This window comes from Megalops cyprinoides, chromosome 20, assembly GCF_013368585.1.
Source record: "Megalops cyprinoides isolate fMegCyp1 chromosome 20, fMegCyp1.pri, whole genome shotgun sequence".
NCBI classification, from domain to species: domain Eukaryota; kingdom Metazoa; phylum Chordata; class Actinopteri; order Elopiformes; family Megalopidae; genus Megalops; species Megalops cyprinoides.
In genome coordinates, this window is record NC_050602.1 from 18,237,733 (window position 1) to 18,255,125 (window position 17,393).

Consider the following 17,393-nt stretch of genomic DNA (forward strand, 5'->3'; position numbering starts at 1 on the left):
CGGTTGACTTTACTGCCCACTCAGAGAAGGATGCCTAATTAGCATTTTGTGATGCTGTTTACCTCAGAGAAAATTGGCAGATTAGTTTCTGCTGGCTTTTAGGTTGGTCTCCTCCGATGCTGAATCCAGAGCCGCACTTCTGAAAGGTCACTTGATTTAATTAAAGGCGCTGGCATTATCAGTTGCATTAAACTATTTTTATTTCGCGGCCCCGTGCTGATCGTCAGTGTGGCATGTTTGGGTGAAATGCAACACAGAAATCAACATAAAACTGACTTTTTTTTTAGTGTTTTCTAAACAGCATCAATGATAGTGGCCACAATGAATAGACTTTGTTGAGCATGTATGGAGAGAAACTTCAGGCCTGAATTAAAACTGAATTAATTGCCCTTAACTTTGAATTCATTAAACATTAAATTCGTATTTTCCCTGATGAATCTAATGATGTCATGAGCTTGGCAGCTTCTTAAAAAGGTTTAATGAGAAAGCACTGGAAAATGTGATACTGGTGTTTTTTTTCAAAGTTAAAGTTCAAAGTTCAGAGTTAATTTCAGACTTCTTTGTAGTGAGGCCATGCTTATGAGGCCACACAAGAGGACAAAGAACAGGCCTCAAATCATTAGTTCCTGATTCAGGGATCTTGTGTTGTCATAGCATAGTGTGTGCGATTACCTCTCGTTACCTTAAAGTCTCACCCACTCCTCATACAGTGAACACACCCTGCCCAGTTCCTCTCTCTGCATTAATACCCCCCACCCATACCTCCCCTTCTGACGCAAGCCCCACCCATACCTCCTCTTCCGATCGAAGTCGTACCCACTCTTTCACGCAGTGCAAACAGTGCTGTTGTTTCCTCTAATGTAACAGAATGTGCGTGAACCAACAGCAGTGGAATTAGTCTTGCTGTGGTAGCTTTTAATTCATATAACACAATCAACTATTATGATTGTTATTAAAAATATTGTATTTATTTTTATTTATTCTTTACTTTCTCTTTTCTTTTTCCAAATTATGCCTGCTCCCTTATTAGTCAACAAAATATTATTATTACCTTAGTTTCTGTTTATTGTTTATTATTATTGTTAATAATATTATCATTAATATTACCTATTAAGCAGATTATCTTACCCAGTGTGGCAGAAACAGATGGCCTCATTCACGGTGACTTACATATCCTACATTGTTACATATTATCAATTTATACAGCTGTATATTTACAGAAGCAATTTGGGTTAAATACCTTGCTCAAGGGTACGGTGAAAGCGCCCACCTGGGAATGGAACCTGGAGCATTTTAATTACAAGCTCAGCTCCTTAACTACTGCCGTTCTCGTGCAGCTCAGCATAGGCCCTTTCCCCGGGCAGAAAGGGCTGGATTCCAAAGCTGTCTTTGGGTCCTAAAACCACTTTGCCTCGGCCTCTTCAAGGTGAAGTGGGGTTGAAAGTGCAGACACCTACTTGTAAGTTGTTGCCATGGGAGCACTGTATTCTCTTCAAAGTTGGGGGGGAAAAGTTCATTTCAATTCAGTCGATTGAGGGAATCGGTTTAAATTCAGTTCATGAATTGCAGAATCTTGTTTGATGAAGTTAATGTATATACAGGAGCCAAGATTTTGTAGATTTCTCCTCTTTATATAACACAGAGCACACGGTCCAGTTGCTGTGTTGTGGTGAGAGGCGGTGGTGTTGCTGGCGCTGAGAGCTCCCGTTCATCTATGATGCGGAGGGGACTTCTGAAAGACCTATACCATTCATTCATTAGATTTTTCTCACACTGCTCATAGGTCCAGTTCCCCATTCAGTAAACCACGTTATCTGTTTCTGTAACAGCAGCACGATTTGGGCTTTTAGAGAAACTCATGTGGTGTTTTTTTTTTTATAAGTGCTAATTCACATGCCTGCTCTCCCTCTTAACCCCAGGTCTTCCAGTATTAAACATTTATCACTGGGAAGAGCTGCACTTCAGAAGATTGCTGTTATGAATGCAATGATGCGTGGGATGAATGGTGCAGTTCTCCCAAACACTTTCCCAGTGTGGAGCCCTCACCCCCGCCCCCAAGATGTTGGCTAGTGGGGCACTGAACACCTCTGCGCTTCCTAACACCAGAACGAGAGAGACAGGCCACACCTACAGAAAGGAGCGTATAAAATTTAACAGGGTCTTCTCCCAGTAGCTTCACCCTGTAACTGCATCACTTGATGTGGCTGGTGAATATTCAGCCAGAAACCTGGCTTTTTTTTTTGCATAAAACGTAATCCGTTTCAAACCCAGAGCAGATGTACAGGTTAAAGAATGATAAGAGCATCCCTGGATGTTTCGCAAGATGCAGTGACATTCCTGTGATACAGTGCTTACTGAGAGAATGGCCTGTCCTGCTCAACAGGAGGCTCTGAGGTCTGATTGGAGTAACCACTTGTTTGTTCCTTCAGGAACAGTGTCAGCACTCTGTCATCTTGTGCCACCTGGCGTAAACACACACGGAAAAAGTGTCCTTCTTTTCTTTCTCTCCTGAGAGATGCCTGAAAGTTTTTGTGCATCTTTTAATGGTGCATATCTCTACTCGATCGGGTTCTGGCTTATTTCACACATACTACCCACGCGATAATCCCTCTCTGGATAAGAGAAAGAGTTTATTGAAATCATGCAGAAAAGTTTTAAACTAAAATAATATCAGGTATGCTATCAGACCTGTTAGATGTGATCTGCAGTCCTACACTATACAGCATGCCCTCCATCCTCAGTGTACCCCAAAGAAAGCAGTCCACATGGCAGCTCCGTGATGTCATTGTTTTCCCAGATGCACTACAGTCATTTACTAAGACACACTCCTCTATTTGTATGACTTTGACTTTTTAAAAAGAATATCTTTATGTTGGTGTTTATCCCCAGCTGTTGGACATGGGTTCTGATCTCTTGTCTTAATCTGCTTGGCTGCTCTGGAAATTAAAAGTACAACAAAGAAGTGGAGAGGTGGTGGATATCCAAACAGGTGCTTTCGCTGCCTGTTTCTGAAACTGTGGCAGCATTCGTGGGAGGTGCGTATGTGTATGTGTCTGCGTATGTGTGTGTGTGTGTGTGAGTGTCTGAGTGAGTGTGAGCTGCTTCTGGTCAGCCATTTTGAAAAAGTGTTTCACAAACACAAAGGTGGATGGGGAGGTTAAATAAACATTAGGAATGGCAAACAGGGGTGTCATCAAAGCCAATCAAAGAAGCCACTCTATCGATCTTCCTCCTCTTGTGTGTGGCTTGGAAGTGGATCGCCATTTTGTCTTTGAAGTCCTGCTTTCCAGGATAATGTTGGGTCAGTAGTTGTGGTTAGAAGTGGGGACAAAAGGCAAGGCCCGTTCTGCACAGTAGCAGTTGGGTTAAATGATGGGAGAATGTGTCTGCTATGCTGGAAAGGCCCGGAATGTCCGCTAACTGACTGTGGCTGCAGTATAGAGGGGCCTATTTCCAGGCAGCTCTCTGGTGGAAAAAAAATATTAAATTCATAACTTGAAAGGTAGGAAGGGGGAAGGGAAATTAATTTACTGACCAATTATCCCTAATAAAATGCCCAGCCTTTAATTAATAACAACGCTATTTCCCGTAATTACATTTGCTCGTCTTAAAGTACTCCAGTGCCTTTGGCTTCTGGGAGAATTCTTCGCTAAAATGACCAAAAGTGGAACGCAATTGTGGCTGGAGAAAAAGGGAAAAAAAACCCTGTCTTTAACACATCTTATTTTTCAGATGATCAGATACAGATATAACCTGCTGATAAATACTTCTGAGGAGCAAAGTCTGTCTGAAGGAGCCTTTTATACTGCCTGCATTAATTACTTCTGGGTCATTTTCCACAACATTTTAATTTTGTTTTATGGATAGCTAGGGCTTTTCTTTGAAACATAATTGATAATTTACATTACAGTAATCTTTAACACTTACTAATTGAAGATTACTAGGAAAAGCCACTAATTATTTTGACATGAACTCCAGCGAAAGTGTCTGATTCAACGTTCAGAAAATCAAGTGCTGTATTTTTTTCATACAGTAAAACAATAACCTTAGCGTGGGCAGAACAGAAGGAAGGTCTTACTGTGTTTTTCAGCTGACGCTTTCCTGACAGCATTTTACTGTTAGACGTTTGCTGGTGGAAGGCTTAGCGGTGCTCGACAGTGGTGGCAACCTGCGACCCAGTTTTATTCCCCGTATCAGATTGCATGTCTTTTCTGTTCCGCATTCAGCGTAGCACGACGACAGCCACTCCCCTCTGACAGCAGCCAGGGCCTTTGGATCACCTGCTCCTAATGGCCTCAGTGTTTGGATGGCGGTGTCAGGGCCCTCGGTGTGGCTGGGAACTCTGTTCAGCACCGGTCGCACTGTGTGGCCCAAGATTATAGAGATGCTGTCGGTGCTCTAATAGCCCACAGAGAAGCGTGCTTTTTGAAGTGCTGGTCGTTTTTTAAGTCGCTAAGGGTTCTGGGACACTCCGAACCTCTGCCTTGTTTCCCTGGACCGCAGGAGCAGTGCTTTAAAAATGAATCCCATTACGCGCACGCGCACACACACACACACACACACACACACACGCTCTCTCACGCACACAGTGCCGTCAAATTATGCACCTAAACAAAGTAGGTCATTGACTAAGTGCTGCATTCAAATACTATTATTGTCATGCAACTACCCCTGTCGTTGCTTTGGTCAGGATCGCACAATAGTTATCCGCGATGCAAATTCCGGTTGAGATGCTGGCGATTGCGGCCCCGGATTGCGATGACTTTGCATGAGCTCGGCTCTCCCGTTACGACAACCGTGTTCCTCCCAGACGCTCATTTCCATCTCTTCATCGGGATGCACGGGCTAGATAACGGACAGCTGCCCGCTTGCACGGGAGGAAGTGGCTAGCGATAGACACAGGATGTAAATGCTCCTGCACCCCTCACTGCCACGCGATGAACCCGCTGCGTTGTCTGGCTGCGGCGGGTTATCTGGTCAGCTGCGTGAGGAAACCCAGACGGGCCCGATGGGGCCGTGGAGAAGGAGGGCCCTCTGCTGTGTGGTGTGATGACGGGAGATGGGAGCTACCCTGACCTGCCCTGAAGCACGGCACACATGTGTGTAGGGTGGAGCTCACAGTACGCTCTGCAAAGGGCGTGATGCTGTCTCACAGTGTGCTCTGATTGATTCCAGCAGATGGTTGTTCATTTAGTTTAGTTTCACATGCTTAGAGCGGAATGTAGACCTTGGAATGTTGTTTTTTTCCCCTAGAGTTCCTCAGCTGTGTCAGCTTGGTTCCTGGATGGTTCGGCCAGTCAGTGCCTTCTCTACCTGCTGTGATTTATTTGAATGGCCAGTCCGTCCCTCTCTACCTGCTGTGATTTGTTTGAATGGCCAGTCCGTCCCTCTCTACCTGCTGTGATTTGTTTGAACACGATTGGATGACAGTATGAAAGTTCAGATCCCCCAGTCTCCATGGTACAGGCGGAAGTAAAGAATGGAGGGTGGGGTGAGGGTCATGATGCTGTCGGTCACGTGGATCTGACTTGGTGGGTGCCTTAACTGTGGCCACATGTTCCTCTCCATGCTCCAGCACTGGAGACAGAGGCTGCCTATCGAGCCGCGTGACCCTGCAGAATCCCTCCGTGCTGGGGGTGCTTCCTCTTTCTGCCCCTCCCAGAGTGGCAGTAATGGTGCCACCTGCTGGGACCTACTCTGATGAGCTCCTGGGAGTTTTCGGAAAGGACAGGTTAGTGCTTCAGACCTGAAGGAAAGCTGATTTGCTTGATTTGTATTTGCAACCCTGATGGGAAACTAAATCTCTAACAGGGGAGATGCTGGATATACAGTTGAGGGAGTTCCTTGTGTCGGCTAGCGCAGGGTTGGCATAGCAACGGTAGGGTTGTGAACTCCTGCTGCCCCTGGGTGATCATATGTCAAGAGTTTAGGACAAGTTTCTAACATTTATGAGCAGTTAGCCTTTTCAATACTTTATTGCTTCCATGGGAACGGCATACAGCTTCAGCATTGCATTAGTCATGTAGGATAGGCTAAATTGCAGAAAGTGCTTTTGAAAGTGACTCTCTTAGTAATGTTAGCTTTATGTGTTTTTACTGCTATTTGCTTTCTTTGTGCTATTTGATGGAAAGCATTGCATTTGTGTACTTTCTTCTCTTATGGTGACAAAAAAAGTTAAAAAAAAAAAAATGATAATGTTAAAGTATATAGAGGCATAGACTTGGCTGACTTTCGGAAAGGACCATTTATTACTTCACCTGTGTGTCGCAGGGTTGAGGCATAGAGTTCAGGGCTAGAGACAAGTGCTTTCTTAGTCATGATTATATACTGTCAACTTTTATCGAAGTCTCGTAATAACTGCAAATGTTTTCCTCCCTGAATTTTGAAACTTTTATGTCTTACCAAAGGTCTTAAAGCTCCTCTGTATTGATTTTTGAAAACGCTCGTCTTTAATAATTATATTTACAGCATACATAATATTAACACATACTTCCAGCCAAAGGAGTTTATGAATGAAGCGTTTCCGTTCAGGAGACTGGAGGGGATGACGTCAAGTCAAACATTCACGCTTTCCGGTCTGATGAATCCCGTGCCTAGAGCCCGGGGCAGAGCTGGTCGGAGGGCTGCAGCGCCTGGACAGCACTGCGGCGTTTCTGTGCCTAGCGGTCGAGGAAATGAAGGCTGGCGGGAAGCGTCAGGCCTGCTCCGACACCAGCGGCAATAGCGGGTCCCCAGCCTCACAGAAAGGCTCCCCTCTGAAAGGCTGTATTTGACACCTGCGTGTGGCGGGCTGCCAGAGACCTGGCGTACCCTCTGCTCGGAGCAGGTGTCACAGTCAAAGAGGGCCACTCTGACATCACCTTTTTTTTTCCTCCCTCCGGCGGAACGGAAAGGAGCAGGTGCAGAGAGGAATCTCCGTCTGTCGCGGGGCTCTCGGTGCCGTGAGCTGCTAACATGGCCGTGATGTCTCAACCAGAGAGGCGTGCGGGGATCCTCCGGCTCGCGCCAGGGTGTCACCCCTTCAAGGGGCGCAAAACAGCAAAATGGGAGAGAATGGGGTTTTGGGCTGAAGTGACTAGGGGAGGTGACTGCCGGGTGGGTTCCTGGTATTCCCAAGGGGAGAGAGTGTGAGCCCTAAAACTGTGGACAGAAAGGACAAGACAGAAATAAAGACACGAGTCATGGATGTTCCACTGCTGCCATTCAGGCTGACAGTGGACCTAGACGGAGGAATAGCTGCTGCTTATAGGCTTAGAGGATTGTTGTAAATTACACAGTATTTGTATTGAGATCCTTTGATCATTTCCTTAGGACTTTGGTGTCATTATATGGTCTGTGTAAGTCTGTGTATGGTCTTGTAGTGCAACATGGTCAAGATGAAGTCTCATCCTAAGAATCCTAAATACAAGCCAGTAATAAAAACCCCATTCCACAGACTCCTAATGATCTGTAATAACCTTTAGTTAAAAAAAATGCTATTTCTGTTTAGTTGAATGAAGTACATTTTGGTGATTATCCAGCGCATGTAGGGCCCTGTTTGGGTCTGGTGGCTGTTTGTTACCTCTCTCGACCTGTCCTACCTGTAATAGATCACAGTGATTAACAGCGTAGCGTCTGCGTGATGGGCCTCCATATAAGGAAAGGTTGTGGGCGGCCTTTCTCGGATGGCCCTCTCTCTCTCTCAGCGGCGGCGTTTCAGCAGGAGTCCCCCCGAGCCATACATCACCGCGCCGTGGTGGGATGGATATTGCCTTCCTCAACGCATGGCTTGCTCTCTGTGCTGACTGCCGCGCGAAATTGAAAGCCGTCGCCGGACGCGTTATTGAGCCGGCCAGTCATAGAAAGAAGCAGAGAAGGGCTCACGAGACGCCCGGTGCTCCAGTTGTGGGGTTATGGAGCGGCGAGCGATCTTTGGAGAGTGTATTTTGCTGGATGGGCCCAGCGATTTGAGTCTCGCAAGGGCCATTTAAGGCTCATATGGTGCGTAAAGCAAATCACTTCCCCTGGGTTAAAGTTCCAAAGGTGTAGTAAGTTTTTCCAGGGAGCACCTTTTCACAGTGCATTTATGAACCTCCTTGGTGAGGGTCATTGAGTTGGTGTGTGCTTTAAGGTTCGTTTTCAGACATGCTTCTGTCATAAAACTTTATTTGAAGTACCAGACAGACACGTTAAGAGAAAGTACAAGTAATGTTATTTACTTGTAGCTCCAGGTGCGTCGTAATTGGGAGAAGTGAGTGTGTTTGTGCTTGTGCTCACAGTGACACAGGCCACAACCCTGGCTCCTCTTTTAAACAGAGCGTTTGTTTGTGACCCACCCTATATCTAGACGTGTTGATTGATCGGCGTTCTGCTCTGTGAAATTGAGGAAAAAGAGAAAGGGTTTCTGTTGATCAGAATCACAAGACCGTGTCTCGCACTATTTTTGTTTCACATCTTAGAACACTTCGGTTCAAGTTATAAATATGGACATTCTGCTGTGTAGTTTAAAGGCTACTTGCGATAATTTTTTTTTGCTAGCACAATGCACAATTGATGCTTTAATAATATGACTACTATTACCACTACTACTGATAATATTGATGAAAAAAAATACATTCAACTGCAATTACTATTAATACCTACTATTATGATGATAATAATTACCTACTGCTATCTCAACTACCACATTGACAACTACTACAGCTGCTGCTACTACTACTACCACCACTATTACTACTACTTTTTAATTTTTTTAATAGTCACATATTAAACAGATTTCACCCACTTGGTGAAATCTGTTGGGATTTAAACTCCAGGTTGTATGGCTCAGTGGCTTTCAGCGAGGCAGGGGCTTGGTTGTGAGGAATTTCTGCCTCGTACGTGTGAAATTGCTCAGCCTAGTTTGGCCTGTGTCTCCTCTCATCTGTTTTTTCCATTGTCTAGTGACTGGGCTCTCCATCGTGTACACGCGTGATCCCAAAAAACACATCAGCCCTGACAGGCTCTGAGATTTACCGCCCTGTCCCGTCCTCGACATTCGATTCCCCCCGGAGCGGCATTCGTTCCTCGGTGGCTTTTTCCATGTGGCACCTTGCTGATGTGTCTGTTGGAGCGCCCTCCTGCTCTGTGTCTGGCAGGCCTGTATCCCTTGCTCTTTGCTTTTTCACCTCTGCCGCAGACAGCTGGCACACGGGGCGGCGCCGGGTCCAACAGCAACAGCGCTCGCAAACGCTGTCACGCCACATCCCATCTGTCTGAATTTGACCGCATCCGTCAAAGCGCTCGGCCAGAATCTGTTGAGTGATTTCGTACACATCTCCAACCTCTGCGCGGGGCGGTGAGACTGGGATAACTCAAAATGCTGGAAGTGACAGAGATTCTCCCCAGAATCCACTTCTCAGGTTTCACAGCCTGAAGGCCGTCGTGAGCGCAGCCGCATGTCAACTTGCGTAACAGCTCATGTAATAACTAGTGGACTGCTACTTAATAATCCATTGATTCCCGTATTCTCACTTCGGTGATTAGGCGGGGTGGGGTGGGTGGGGGGGGGGGGGGGGGGGGGCTGGCATTTGGGAGGGCGTGCAGACACCCTGTGGTGCTCGGGACTCAGGGCCAGCGCATGCCGGGGGGGCAGAGGCATTGGATTACTGGTTCACTAAAGGTTCCCTGTCCCTGCCTGCCACCGAATCTGAACTCGAGGAATGATCACATGAGGAGCCGTCGTCTGTTAGATGAGTGACTGCTGGGCGTGTTTGACCCGCACTGGCGGAGAGCGAGAGAAAGAGGAGACTGAAATGAGAAAAAGGGGGGTGACTGTGCCTTGATTTAATTTTAGTTTCAAGGCAGTCTTATCTTTTGGCTGAACCAGCAGAGTGGTCTTATTTTATTTATTCATTTATTTACTTACTTATTTGAGTGTAAATAATCCAAAAAATTGCTGTGTAACTAATGCAAAAACTAATGCAAAAAGTAGAGTTGGATGTTTTTATGGAAAGTTTTCTCTTTGTCTGGATCACCTCCTGAACTGCTCCAAGTTCAAAATCAGCCCGTCTTCTCTTTACTTGGTAAGACAACACCGTGTGGTGACAGGACAGTGCACTGTTTCCGCTTCAGAAGCGGGAGAGATCTTTGAGGGGGATCTTTGAAGACAACATCACAAAGTGATCCCCCTGCTGTCACCTGGCTTGAAACGTATGGAAATTAAAATAATAACGTTTGTTTTTACAAAGGTTTTAACCTCGCGGGTGTTTTTTTTTTTTTTTTTAATGCAATCTTACATTTCCAACGCAGATCATACTGGCACAAAGTCTGGTGACATGAGCATTTCAGTTTCTGTTCAGCATTTGTTCCTGTATTATGACAAGCCAACAGGCCAGACCAGAGGTCACAGTGGTGTCATTTCTTAAGTTGCAGATGCTGTCAGCGATTGCCCATATTTCACTGCCAGTGGAGAAGAATCCATAAATCTGCAGACGAGGCAAGACAAAGGCCAGTGTTAGATGGTGTGACTGATTAAGCCGCAGTGATCTGTTTATCCCTGAGTCCCTCAGGTGTGAGGAGTGTAACATGACCCACCTGCGCCCAGGACCTGGCGCTGCAGCGGTTTGAATGACAGGCCGTGCGAAGGGCCCAACCTCGTCCGTCATGCGCGCCCTTTCCCAGCCTCTCCTTCTGCTGTTATAAGCAGCGTTGGACTCACTCGTCTCCCGCAGCACCGCGCGCTCGTGCCCTGTTCACTGACTCACTCCTGCCGCCCGTGACTTCACACGCTTCCCGTCAGCTGGTTCCACGCAGTTATTCACGTCTACATAAAAATCACCCAACGCGAGTCCTCTCTCTCATTAAAGCAATGACTCTCCGGCTAATAACGACAGCTCCTCGCTGCTAATTCCCCGCCCGATGCCGCGGATCATGTCTGATGATTGGCCTTCTCCGATTCCGTCTGGGAGCGTTGGCTGCGCACACCGATACCGTTGTTCTTTTTCGCTCGTTGTCATATGCATTCAGCGCGTCACGCCATATTAGCCTTGTGACTCCCTCAGGATAAATGAATAAATAGATAAAAGCCCAAGGGTATAAGCTAAGGATTTTGTGTACAGCTATGTGTCAGGTTCACTTTGTTTGCCGCCTTTTCAGATAAATACAATGCAGCTGCAAATAGCACACAGCGGCGGCCGCCGCGGCAGAGCTCTGTTAGCTGTCTGAGGATGTTGCTGTTTCTGTAATGAACAACTAAGATTTTCCTCGCTGTGTTCCCCAAGCCGTAAAAGGCAAACCCAGACGGTGACCAATTAAAGGTCTCTTTGTGATTATTCTACATAGGTAGCACAAACTCTAGCAGTGAGTAAGGCCAGTCAGTTCTGCCACCAGCGGTGGTCCCAGATTAGAAATGACCGTGGTTATTTTCTGACTCTCAGAACTGACCGTAGTTGTTTTCTGACCCTCATCACTGAACACGGTTGTTCTCCTAACCTCAGAGCTGAACATGGTTGTTCTCTGACCCTCACGGCTGAACGCGGTTGTTCTCCGACCCTCAGAGCTGACCATGGTCTTTCTCTGGCCTCTGCAGAACCATGTGGAGCCCTCCCAACAGTGACGGTGACCAGGTGAGCCAGGTGACTGCCCGAATGGAGCCCACCCCGGCCTTCGGCACACCCAGCATCTCGGTGTCCCAGCAGCAGGCGCCCAAGAAGTTTGCCCCTGTGGTCGCTCCCAAACCGAAGTTTAACCCCTTCAAGCAGCTGGGAGAGGCACCGCTGTCAGGGGGTGGAGGTAAGTGCTGTTTGTCATGCATTGAAATCAGCTGTGAAACTCTGATGCTTCACTGGTCAAATTTGATTGGACACTTCAGTGATTCTTTGGTGGAGTCAGCTATGACTACAGTTATTCGTGGATGATCAGCTACATCTCTGATTGTAATAAGATAGAAACTCTGATTTCTAAATTTGTATACATGGAGCTGCGTATGAATCTCACAAGGTTTCATACTACACAGATTTTGTTTATGGTATATGGCTATTTGCTCACCCTCAGTAACTTTGATGATAAACATACCCTTTACAGTTACGTTTATAAGTTCTCAGTGCAATATTTGTTTCAGACTTGAAGGAGTTCAGTTTTGGAAACTCTAATCACTTGTGCTGAGGGCTCGATGAGGTAAATCAGAGACTACAAGCAAAGAATCTAATTGGATCCTTACTTCCTCCATTCTAGAACAGCTGGACACACAGCTGTTAGTTTGCAACTGCACAGATATGCTTTTATTTGTGTTTGTCTGAGTCTAACTGCACAGATATGTGCTTATTTGCATTTGTAAGGTTGCAAATGCCAACATATGCCATTTATTTGCGATTGTCAGAGCGCGACAGTCTCAGTGTATGTGGTTCTCTGTCTATATGTGTCTGTTTGTTTACATGTGTGTGTGTGTGTGTCTTTGTGTCTTTGTATACCATTTAATGTTATGTTTTTATCGAAACAAAAACTACTTATGTTGAAGGCAGTATTGTATTATGAATGCATGTAATATGTCTTGATTTGGAGAATTTCAGATTTAGAACAACTTAAGAGCCACAACTTACCTCCTATCTGCAGCTTTTCAAGCATTGTTCTCTTAAAGTTAAGCGATTAGAGACATACAATAGAATACAATAAACTTAGTCTTTTCACAGTGATATTATGGAAGGAAAATGTCTTTTATTTTTATATATAAATGTTAGTTGATGTCATATTATGAAGAAGAGAAGAAGAGAATACCTGAGAACCAGATAAATGTTGGTTATTTCCAAGTAGTGTGGATGTGTGCACGTGCGCAGATACACACACACACACACACACACACACACACACACACTCACTCACACACTATATATATATATAATATCTCCATAGGTACATCTCAAAGGTTGCCTAATATTCCATTCTGCCATTTTAAACATGCCATTTGTTATCAGTAATTTAGTTTCTTCAGCTAATGCAGGTTTTCTCTGAAAGCTGTGCTATTAAATATTTCCATAGTTTCCATAGTTACAGCCTGGAAGTCAAATTAGAAGGCATCACTTGTTAGTAACATGGCTCAAAACTGTGTTTTTCTTAAGAAAAAAAAGTTTGACACAGGGGCAGAAGAAGCATTGAACCGGAGACCTTTATTCTCTCGGGGCCGTTGAAGATCTTTATGGTTGTTAAAGAGAAATGAAGCTTGAATCTTTGCTCGTGATGTCTTCACCCTATAGTTTAAATATCAGAGTGGAACTAAGAGCTGCACACTTGAATGTGAGGTCAGTAAATCCAAAGAGCTGTTTTTTTACTTGGCAGATCTTTATATAACGCAGTTGGGGTAAATTATGCAAATTTAATACCCATTTTGCTCCTCTCAGTTTAACTCCTGCAATAGATTAGGTCCCTCAATTCAATTCCGCAGAACATCTATTGTTACCTGTTCTAATTCCATTCCAGCTCTATTTTCCCTCTTTTCAAATTTCAATTATTTCAAGTCGGTGTAACCCAGTTCCAACTAAATACTAAAACATGCGCAGCTTGTTAGGTAAAACATACTGCAGAAAGTTTATCACAAGACAAAGATTTATTATTATTACATTAGTTATTACATAAAGGATAAATGACTTTAATTTCGGTAATTTTGTTTTCACATTATAGGGCCAGTGTTCTTATGTGTCTTGCATTATGTGCTATCACAAGACTTTTTGTGCTTTTTAAATTTTTTTTTTTCTGTTTAGGAAGATATTTGATAACACTAAAGTTATCAACATTAAAGTTACAGTACCTAATTTGAACTAATGTATTAGTTATTCACACCTTTACCATTGATTCACTAATGAGTAACCCTTCATCATAAATTCATCTGTACCTATAGTAAAGAGGAAACCATTCACACCTTATGTTTAATTAATGTGTAATTCACTCCGATGCCTAATTAAAGTGCTCTGTCAGCTTCTAATGCATTATAATGATGTGAAGCATCAGCCTAGTTTTGGAAAATCTGGCATCAGGTACATAGTATTCATGTTTATATTTTGTTAACTATTTCATAAGTATGCTTTGAAATGTATCAATGAATAAGGAATTTTTAATCATGAATAAATTGTTTCACACGAACTGATGTGACCTTAAGTTATAAATACAGTTTTATCAGATATTTTGATGAGTAACATTGGATTGGAAAATGCTAAAAATGACTCATGACACATAATTTTTAATGTATTTTTTGACAAAAGATTTTGTCAAAAGTTTGCTGCAGGTATGTGCCAGAAATGCAGTATTGAATTTATTTGTTTGTTTATTATATTATATTTGTTTATTATATTTATTTATTTATCAAATTTATTGATCTTTCACAATGGCAGATTCTGAACCACTGAAACTCCACAGGTTGCAGTCCTGCTAAAAGATAATATTTAATCACACACAGCATGCATACAGCAGGCAGTATGCATCACTTACAGAATGCGCAGGAATTGTGGCGGGAGTCTGAAATGACCCCAAGCCTGTTTACGTAATTGCTTAAAGGATAGCTTATGTTATGTTTCGTGGTAATTCCAGTACACATCCTCATGTTTTACTGCTATATTGTGTTACAGATTAGATAGTATGTAATGCCAGTAAGAACTCAGACGTTACTAATATGCGTATAGGAAGGTGAATGTGTTTACCCAGTCTGAGAGAAGCAGCAGTGTAAGCGATTTTGAATGTGAAAGGAACATGCTACTGTTTCAGTCAGTACATTCTGTACCCTGGCCCCTGTTTACATTAGTTTGCATTCTCAGCCATGCAGAAACAATCGACATTAAATGTAGATTATGACCACTTCTCACAGTTCAACGATCTTTTAATGAACTTTGTCTTTCATAAAACTGCTTCAAGCTTAGAGCAGAGGAGGAAGCTCCCTCTGTGGGACTGAGCCGTTTAATTGGACCAATCATAATAAAAACAGTAGCTTGTTATTGTTTTCCAGTCAAAGGTTTTTTGAAAGAAGGCCAGTGCATTCTGGGATAGTACACCGACTGAGATTCCTCTGTTTGTAAGGCGTGTGGGAAAAGTACACTGACGGTTTGGTGGTGTAATGGAAATATTGGCGCTGCCGTCCCCGGGTCCCAGGGAATGCTGGGAAATGAGAATAATAAAAACGGAGGTACAAAGTACTTTTCCTTATAAAACAATGTAGCGTTGGGTCCTTTTAGGAGAGACACTAAACTCTTCCCACCCCAAAGAGACAGATTTCATCTCCCAGCTGTAAAACAAACCAGGAGGGTAGAGGCCAATGCATTGAGCCATAGTGGGTATAAATTACACACAGATATTATTTGATCCTTGTAATGACTCGAAAAAGACATTGACTTTTGGCTCACTAAAAATTGTGCATGTTAAGCTGTTATGGCTGTAGATGAGTGGAACTCTAGAACATGGGGAGGGGGGTGTTAGGTAATGGTGTCCAGCTCTGGGTGTGGTTTATTTTTTTATTTGGTGTACCATTCACAGTATATTCTATTTCCTGTATACTTGTTACCCAGGTCGTCAGAATAAACATACATTATTGTATGTGCTTTTTCCATGCTTGTATTATGGGATTGCATTCAACCTTTTATAGATGTACCCTTCTTCTGCATTTCAGTGGAACCCTTCATCTGAACTCAACTTAATTCAAGTAGTCATAGACACATGATACATTGAGCTAAAGGGCGAGGCTGTCAGGTTGAAGTGTAACCTGCTGTCTGGTCACATATGGTTACATGTTAGTAATTTAGGCCACAGTTCCTGCAAGGCTGTACATATTATGAAGGTCATGATGAACAAGTCTGGGCCCCACAATACGCTGTTTGTTGTCCTGTCACCAGGTTTAGGCATTATTAGAATTTATTTTCAGGAAGTTATACCATCTTCTTCCTGCCTGGTGGCTGAATCTAATTGGTGTTAGGCTTGGTTATTTGGATGGGAGACCTCAATGGAAAGCCAGGTTGATGCTGAAAGTGGATTGGGTGGGACAGCAGGTGGGCAGTCATTCCTCTGGACCAATCAGCACACCACTGTCCGAGTTCAGTGATGGGGACACTGTGCTGTATGAGACCCCGTGTTTCGGAGGAGACGCTAAACCGAGGTTCCAGCTCGCTGTCGTCATAAAAGAATCCTCTGCGCGGAGGCGGTATCATGATACCAGATTCCCCATCTGGCTCTCTCAATCTGCTCATCCGCTCACACCCTAGAGTAATTGGCTAAACAAGTCTCCCCTGATGCGTGCTGAGTGTTGTGGTGTGCAGTTCCTGCTGTGCGTCGCCGAGGTGTGCGCGAGGCTTCAGAAGTGGAATCACCGGGAGGAAAGTGAATCACCCTGCTCTTACAGTAATGCCTTTTGAAGTCAGGGGTTACAGTGATGACAAAGCTGCTTACAGTTGATGAATACAGCTGCTGCGAGAGTGCAGCTCATTATCATTTTTACTGTTATTACTGCTTCTACTACTACATTGCTATTTGTTGTTGTCATAATCCAAGGTTTGCGGAGAGGTTGGTTTCGCGTGTATCACAGTGGTATTCCTCTTCACACTGTCGGGTTTAGCATGCTGCTGTTAGCAGATGGATTATGTAAACCCTCGTGCTCTTGCCAGAGCTCAATAAATTCCTTCCTGCCTCTGTCCAGTGTGTATTTTCGGCCTGGTGATCATGCCTTTCATCATCTTTATTCCACGATGGGCTTGCTGCTTTTTTCCCCGTGATTCTACAGCTCTTTCTTTATTGAACAGTTGTTCTTCATTGGCTGCTGACAGTCCCTCACTGGCCGTGAAACCCAACGCCGAACATGAATTACAAACTCAGAAGGGCCGTTAAAATGCCTGAATGGGGGGTTAAAATCAGAGCGTGTGCAGGAGGCCTGATGCAACAATTCCCTGTGTAGTGCAGAACCCTGAAATGCTGGGAGCCTGAGGCTGCCGAATCAGAGGAGTCATCCGGTCGGCTGGGCCCCAATCCCAGGGGCTGGCTCCACCTCCCAGACTCTCCCACACCGCCGCAGCCAATGGGAGCCAGCCCTCAGCCTTGTTCCCCTGTACGTGGCTCATTTTCATGCTGCACCTGCCCTGAAAACCATTACTGAGCCTAATAAACATTGTAAAGCTGGTTTGAAATCATTCCCAAAGTCAACGCTTATCATCTGTTGCATGGCAGGTTTAATTGAATTCTAACCTTTGATATAACTCGTCGTACAAAGAGCGAATTATCCGTTGCCTTCATAGTCGCAGTCCGAAGCTGCAGCCAAGTATGTGCGGCCTAAATTGGATAAACTTGGTGTGGTTGTGGTTAAGGCTGTTATTGTCCGGTCCTCGCTTCAGTGCAGCTGCGATCAGCTGGCGTAGCGACAGAGTGCAGCACTGTGACCCGCTGAGAACTGAAGGGGCAATATTTCAGATGCA

The 17,393-nt window shown here is 44.5% G+C and overlaps 1 protein-coding gene across 1 annotated transcript in view; it reads left to right on the plus strand.

Moving 5' to 3' along the window:
* The window catches only part of LOC118795635 (lipoma-preferred partner homolog), a 127,222-nt gene that overhangs the window by 36,744 nt on the left and 73,085 nt on the right, over positions 1-17,393 (plus strand). Inside the window, exon 3 of the mRNA XM_036554262.1 lies at positions 11,549-11,751. Coding sequence (XP_036410155.1) covers positions 11,553-11,751 — 199 coding nt within the window. The 5' untranslated portion in view covers positions 11,549-11,552. The remainder of the gene's footprint in view (positions 1-11,548; positions 11,752-17,393) is intronic.